This window comes from Cyrtonyx montezumae, unplaced genomic scaffold (assembly GCF_038088225.1).
Source record: "Cyrtonyx montezumae isolate F1298 unplaced genomic scaffold, pur_monq_1.0 scaffold_8, whole genome shotgun sequence".
NCBI lineage: Eukaryota > Metazoa > Chordata > Aves > Galliformes > Odontophoridae > Cyrtonyx > Cyrtonyx montezumae.
This window is the reverse complement of record NW_027072089.1, coordinates 108,440,058-108,447,383: the sequence shown is the minus strand read 5'-3', so window position 1 is coordinate 108,447,383 and position 7,326 is coordinate 108,440,058. Positions and strand designations below refer to the sequence as shown.

The following is a 7,326-nucleotide window of genomic DNA, read 5'->3' as shown; positions in this document are numbered from 1 at the left end:
ACGTTTTTCCTCTCTAATCAAAGGGGGTTCTAAGTTCTTCCTTTATGGCTAGAACAGTAATAAATGATGCTCCTGTATCTGTAACATAAGTACTGCTGTCTGTCAATAATGAACTTTGCAACTTTGTTTTCCAAAGTACATTTTATTTTGATCTGTCCAGTATATTGCACTAATTCTTAGTTATTTTCATTATATGAAATCTACCAAGTGTGTCAGAAGAGATGAATTAGTCTATTTAAATGTTGAACTGATAGCAGAAACTTAACTTGTGCAGATTTTTAATTTGCAGTAATCTGGATTTAGCAAGGCAAATGACAGTTCACCAGTGTTTAGTTTTATATTGAGGTGCTCAGGTTTGAATAAAGTGGTTAAAAAAAGTTTGCGATTACTGTTTCTTATTGTGAGTTTCAGAAGCTTTAATTTTGTTTGTACAGTTGGAGAGAACGTGTCTGATTTGCTATATGGGTCAGCATTTATGATTGCAAGTAACTTCATGACACAGCTAAATATAAGCTTGTGCTGTGTGCTCTGTGGAACTCCATTTGTCATATGATACCTATTAAATCTTGAGTTAGTTGGGTAACTTATCACATCCATTTAGAAGTACAATCAAAATAGTAATATTATCTCTTGAGCCTGCATCTAATGCAGCCTTTACCAATTGCTCACCGATGTAGCTTGCTGCATTGTCATAGAGTGCCTCAGAAGTGACCCCGCCTTTTCCTGCAGTTTGTGATTCACAGCTGGACAGGTATGTTTTTGTGTCCTCTTCAAAATGTGTAGGTGGCTCACAATCCACTAATAGTGTAGTCTGGAGCAGTTGCTGGCCAGTATAACTTACAGGCCTATTACATGATGGGTTAGAATCTATTTTTTCAGCCAGTTGTGGATCTGTTTTATAAATAGATAGGTATGCTTTTGTACAATTTTGAAGCTGTTTCATGTCTTTAGACTCTGTTGTCAGTGTATTTGGTAGCTGTTGATGGGTATAACTTGGAATTGTTGTGTGGGTAACGTCAGTTTCTTCTGGTGCTGTGGTTTGTGGATGTGGCTGAAAACTATTACGTAGATTAACTTTTCTGTCCTCTGGCTGTTTCAGTTCTTCTGAGCTGAGTTTTGTGCTAGAATCAGGCTGTTTTATCCCTCTTCTCTCTGAACCTATTTCATCATTACTGAAGGGTGTCAGTTCTGGATCAGCTTGGTTTTTGTGGTAGTCAGTTTCCTTAGGAACAACTCCATCTTCACTTTGCAAGTAGCTCAGCTGAGAATATTTTGGCTTTCCATGTGTAAGGTTGCCTTTTGAGTCAGTGGGAAAAATCTCTGTATTGGAGTCCAGCATCTCTGTTCCATCTTGCTGATAATCAGTAGTGTTTGAGGCATTTGACTCTTCTTCAGAGAGGGGCATCAAATACTGACAGTTATACAGAGAAGCCCCATTTTGTTGAATACATTCATACATTCTCAGATAATGAGTGAATGTTGTTAGTGTTAATGCACATACTTCATTGTAATCCAAAATCTCCCAAAGCCCATTAGAAGCTAGAATAAGAAATTGGCAAGAGTCGTCAATGGGGACAGAGATGGTGTGAGGTATGGGGATAACAGATCTTTTTAGTGTGGGATCTCCATGATATCCAAGACCTCTTGTAGTTCTAAGGTGACCCTCTACTAATCCATCTGGTTCATTGGTGCTGATGTTTCCACCATTCTGAAGTATGCGTTTTTTCTCCCTTACATTAGAGGTGCTGTGCTCTTCCGAGAGGCAATAACTCTTCCCATTTTTACACAAAACTGCATGTACGTTACCTAAAAGTAAAATAAATATTTTAAATAATAGTCCACTGATTATTTTTTCTTACACTGCTGTCATATCAGTGATTAGCGTTTTGCTAAAGACTGGGGGAGGAAAAAAAAATCATTGTTCAATTTTTACTGTTGTAGGCAGTAATATGACTATAAATTAATCCAGTTTTATTTTACAGCAGGATTTTCTGGAGTTTTCCCCTTCCCACTTTTCAGAAGATTATTCTAGAATTTTTTCAGACTGCAGCTGAACTTTGGTGAGGAATCTATGATGCTTTAAATTGGCCCAACACGTCTGATAGAAACGTTGAAGGTCTCAATTGTATATAAAGATGGTGTTGAGTACTCTACTTCTCACTTACTTTTCTAGGAGAGAGTATGCTCTCAAAACGTTGTGGCTGAATTAACCCATCAGAAAGCAAGTTCAGACTGTTCTAAGCAATATAAAATATATAGTACCTGGAAAATAACTTGGACGTTATTTAGGATTTACAGTTCACTAGATGATGGCTTAAGTCTGTTTCTTGAGTAAAGAACAAGGGAGGAGGATTTTTTGCAGTCTTCTTAAGACTTTAGTAGAAATAGGTACTTCTTTCATTCAGTCCTATTGAAATTCAGGGGGTGAGAGTGAAAAAGTATTAAAAATCACAACACACCAGGTGATCAGTCTTGTCAGACGTGAATGCAGGGTATACATGAAAGCATCTCTGAAACAAGGTGTGCAGTGTTTGAAGATCCCCTGTGGCTACACTGAGAGGAGGCAGGTTATGTGTTGAGGAGACTTTGATCTTTTGGCATTTGGCAAAAGTGATACACTGCAGACAAATTGAGCGGGATTGCAGCTTTTCAGGTATTAAGTTGACCACAGTGTGTTCTTTTACAGTTGGAATTTTCTGATTAGAGGAAGGCATGGAAACCGATTACAGGCAGTGCTTATACAGTTGTATTTCTTGGCATTGCCTAGTGTAGGTGCTAGCTCTCAGGAGTAGTCCCCTGTGAAGGTAGGTTTGATTTCTAATATCAAACTGAAGAATTGGTTACAGAATGTAAATGCCATAAGTTATTTGTTTCTTGCTCCCTCTGTAGTCTGATTTTATGTGGAGAACTAGCTGATGGTCTGAAACTCATTTGAACCCCCAGACTAAGGTGCCAGTGGAAAACCATCCTGAGAGCGTTATGTAACCCGTGTGAAAAAGTTTATTTGGTAGAAAGTAAAATCTAGATTGCTTTTGGGTGCAGGTTTATCTGCAATCTAGAGACAGGGTAGAAGAGCCAGCAGGAACCAGCTGACCTATTACAAAATGCAGCAAGCAGTGCTGCAGTCTTCTGCTCTGCCTGAGTGACCATCCTCTTCAGCTGCTATCTGGTGCTAAAGGAACATGTTAATGCTTCTGTTAAGGACACAGTCCTGGGGGAAAAATTGTTTGTTGTGAAAATCTTTTTTCTTTGGTGGGGGAAATTAATGTATTAGTTTAAATAAATGTATATTTAGAAGTTTTTTAAATACAAGGACTTCAGTCATAAAAGGCTTGAAGCATCTCTGATCGACTTGACTTACGGAGCTTGAGCTTACAGTGTCTGTAATCGAAGACAGCATAAAACCTCATCTGAGAGGGAAAGGATGCAGACAGCTAATTAGAATCAGAAAATACGTTGGGTGAGTTACCTACTGTTATTGTCTTACCTCCATCCTATGTCTCAAGCTCACTGTGATAAAAAGTATTTTCTATCCCAGTGCATGGTAAACAATTGCAGTTGCTAAATCTGAAAACACTGATTTTTATGTGCATTGCTTCTATATACCATTAAACACGTGACTGTATTTCTTGCAAGAATAATGTGATCTGATGCTAAACTACCAGTTTTGATGTCAGTAATGATTAAATTCTGGTGGTTGGAAAAATGATTGGTAAAGCATGGCTATAGTAGCAAGTACTGGGAGAATAGTGAGGAATGGTGAGCAGAGCACAGGAACTTCTTTCAGTGTTGTATGTTCAAGTTAGTTTATAGAAGGATTTACAAGGAATTGTGTTATTGTTACTATTATCATTTTTTAATCTTGGATGAGTTCGATACAAATGTAGACTAATGTTTTTGCCTCCTAAAGAAATGAAGTATCTTAAAAGATAATCCCTTTCCTACTTATTTCTGGCCCTCTTGATTAATTGCAATCAAATTTCACAGGAAGAAATACGAAGAAGTCATAGAAGCTTTCTGAAAATACTCATCTGAGGAGGAGGGAGTACCACCTGCTGACAGAAAATTAGTGTTAGCATGCTTCTTGATAATGCTCCTTGAGAATGAGATGGAAGTATTACAGTGCTGGGGATATTAATCAAGCAGAGATTGGAATATACTTGAAACTGCAGACGGCATTTCATTTGAAACTACTCTTCAAGCAGCTTTTTTGTTAAAGTTCTGTTTACAAAAGTAAATGACCAATTTCTTTTTCTGAAGTTGATAGTTCTGTAATTCCTGTGGATCACATTTTCCAGTAGCAATAAATAGTGGCATTTAAATCTCAATGAAACAAATGACTAAGAGAAGAAAAGATCTTAAAGCATTTCTTTGACGCTAGGGATTTATCTGATCTAGAATGTTTATTATTGGCTGTCCTAAAATGAAAAAGTTTCCTCTTGATTTTAAATAAATAGTTACTACTGCTACCCAGCTCACTTGCATATAAACAGAATGCTTTCCAGCTGTGTCTCTGTCAGTAAATTTACTGCCTTAACTCAAATACCTACCATGTTGAGAGTTCTTACCCAATAAGCCTGATGTTATTGCCTGATGCTGTTGTCGCTTACAGGAATATTTACTGTGTTTCCTTCACATTGACATAAAGCAATTGCAACTTTTTATCTCCAAATATTTACTGCCAGCAGACCTCTAAATCAGCTTGTTTTTCTTACTGAGCAGAGAGAAAAAAAATCCAGTGTGAAATGTACATACCTATGTTAGCAATATGCAGTAGCCCAGCGACATCTTCAGTTGTAGTTAATGAACTTTGCATACTGTTTTCAAAGTGTTTTCTTTCTTCAGTGCCATCCATATTTTCACTTGGGAGTCTTTCCATCAAACAGGTTACAGCTGAACAGCCACTCCATCGAACTCTGGAAACTTCATTCCTTCCTAGCTGTAAAAGCCTGTCCATTCTCCAGAAGGACTTGGCATACGCTTTGTGAATCCATTCGTAAGTATTTGTCTTATTGGTCTTGGTCTCCAGTCTATCAGAGAAAATCCTCTCTTTTTCCCTGTAGTCTTCTGTGATTACTGTAGCAAAAGAATCTAGAATTTGCTGTTCCTCCTTGGTTGTTCTGTAGGAGGGATCTGTTTGAGCAAGCTGGTCAAGAAATAAAAGTGGAAGCTCTGCTGCAACCGTTTCTGCAGCTGCTGTGCCATGATGCCCATCAATTAGCCCCAGAAAACACGTATCTGACCTTCTTCCGTAGTTGTCCACTACAAAAAATCTGTCTTCCATGTCTCTCTGCCACATGGAATTTTTATCTTGGCAAACTGATAATGCTTTTATTGAAGAATTTTTTACTTTCTTGAGAGCGTTAACGCTATTTGTATTGTCAAGGTCACAGTAAGATGTAGAAGAGTGGTCACCCATGAGAAATTCAAATGAAATATTGATCTTCTGACGATGTCTTTCAGAATTCTTAGGAAGCTCGATCACTTTTGAAATTAGCTTTCGTCTCTGAGCTAGAAGCGTATCATTATCCACCTTTGTTTGTGAGCTATTGTAACCCAACAAAGTTAGGGCTTTGTGGGTTTTTTTGTGATTAAAAAAATGGTGTGCATATATTGCTTGTCGACACACTGAGCAGAGAATTGAAATGCCCTTGGCAGCTATATTCTCAGGTGCCATCATGATCTTTTCCAGGTGATCTTCCTCAGCTCTGCTGAGTTCATCATTGGGTGGTCTTGCTTTGTCCTGTGATTTTTCCTCCCATGTCATTCTATAAAGGAGTTTAATGTGCTATGAATTTTCAGTTCAGTGCTAGATAAATACTACATCACTGTGTAATGTGACCTGTGTTTATGTATGAAATGATATGAAAGGTTTAAAAACTGTTAAAACTTAGTAACACAGCTAATTCAAGAACTGAAAAACTTGGAAAGTGCATTGTGCCATTTGTGTTACCTTCCACCTGCTAAAGTCTCAGTTTTCTGTTTCCTCATGACTTGATGCATAGCTCTGTGCCTTCACACTGTTAATACTACAAGTATGAAGTAGTTTCTTGTCAGGTTTTCTGTACCTAATCATCCAGGCATGGTAGTGGAATAGGTACATATTATAAAGTAAGAGATAAAGATGAAAAAATACCTGCCAATTTTGTGTGGGCCAGTAGCATTGATATCTCTTTTTAATCAAATCTCACACTTTAGAAGTAACTGGAAAAAACATGATTTTATAAGATTGCATATAGACACACAAGATATATTACATTTACATGGATTATATTCTGTTGGGGTTTTCATTACAGAAAAGCTAGGCTCAGCAATGTTAATGTTCTTCTAAAGTAGAGTGCGTTTTGAAAGTGTTAATTTCTGAATTAAGAAAGTATAGGGAAGAGCAAAATATTACCAAGCAGTGTTTGAGCTTTTAGATCTCAGGGAAACATACTGTCTCTAGCATCTTGTCAGCATCCCATGGTGCATACCCTCTCCTTCAGCCTCACTGAAGTTTGACAACTTCATCCCCTTCAACTTTGTTCATTTTCCAGAGCTCTCTATTTAAACTTGATACGTCCGCACTTAACGTAGATATCTGGCAACTGTTACCTCTTCCAGGACTTTAGCTGAGAAGGACACTTTCTTCTTTCTCCCTCCTTCTGTTCATCGCCTCGGAGTTGTAAGAATCTTAAAGAATTAAGAGCATATGAGCCTATGAGCAACTGAGACATATCAGTTATAAAATTCTGAAAAGGAAAATGTATTTATAGAGAGTGATGCATGCTAAGGTATTAGCAGAGCTACTTAAACCCTTTTTACACCACTGTATGTGTTGTCCTTACAGAGGTGAGCTTGCGTATTGCTACAGCTCTCAATCTACTGCAGGACCAGTTTATGCTAAGTCCATCTTTCTGCTGGAGTTGAGCATCAGGGTACTCCAGAAATGCTGCACCACTTCAGTGGGGGAAATAAGGAGGTACATGTTGAAAATGCCAGCAGAAGGCAATCTTCCACAGACCTGTACTTCAACATATTCAACATAGTCTGAGTTTGAGCCTGGGATATTGTACAATTCTTGTCACTGCTGTCCTGGTAGTGATGCATTCCTGTCCAAGAAAGGTTAGAGCTAATATATACAAAAAATCTGGTAAGCTGGTTTCTGTCAGCCTTTTAAATATAGCACGTGTAAAATGAGTTCGTATATAAAAGCTTGTAGGATTATAACCAAGACGTTGAAAATTTTCAACAAAACATCAGTTTGGTTTCAGGAAACCTTCACAACATTCACACTGTTGATATCCCTGTAAGTGGGTGTAAGTGCTAACAAACTGCTGTTTCAGA

At 37.9% G+C, this 7,326-nt stretch overlaps 1 protein-coding gene across 1 annotated transcript; it reads right to left on the bottom strand.

Moving 5' to 3' along the window:
* Positions 1-225: 225 nt before the first annotated feature.
* Positions 226-5,768, bottom strand: PP2D1 (protein phosphatase 2C like domain containing 1). Its single transcript, XM_065752536.1, has 2 exons — positions 4,756-5,768; positions 226-1,806 (listed from the first exon to the last, which is right to left on the bottom strand). Exons 1-2 carry the CDS (start codon positions 5,765-5,767, stop codon positions 572-574), a joined length of 2,247 nt encoding a protein of 748 aa, XP_065608608.1. The 5' UTR covers position 5,768; the 3' UTR covers positions 226-571.
* Between the last annotated feature and the right edge of the window lie 1,558 nt (positions 5,769-7,326).

What these genes read in the sequence shown, in the direction of transcription:
- PP2D1 (XM_065752536.1), bottom strand. Translation starts at nt 5,767, where the DNA reads ATGACATGGGAGGAAAAATCACAGGACAAAGCAAGACCACCCAATGAT. An exon ending in ACTGCATATTGCTAACATAG is followed by an intron (nt 1,807 to 4,755) that starts GTATGTACATTT and finishes TTTTACTTTTAG; the next exon opens with GTAACGTACATGCAGTTTTG.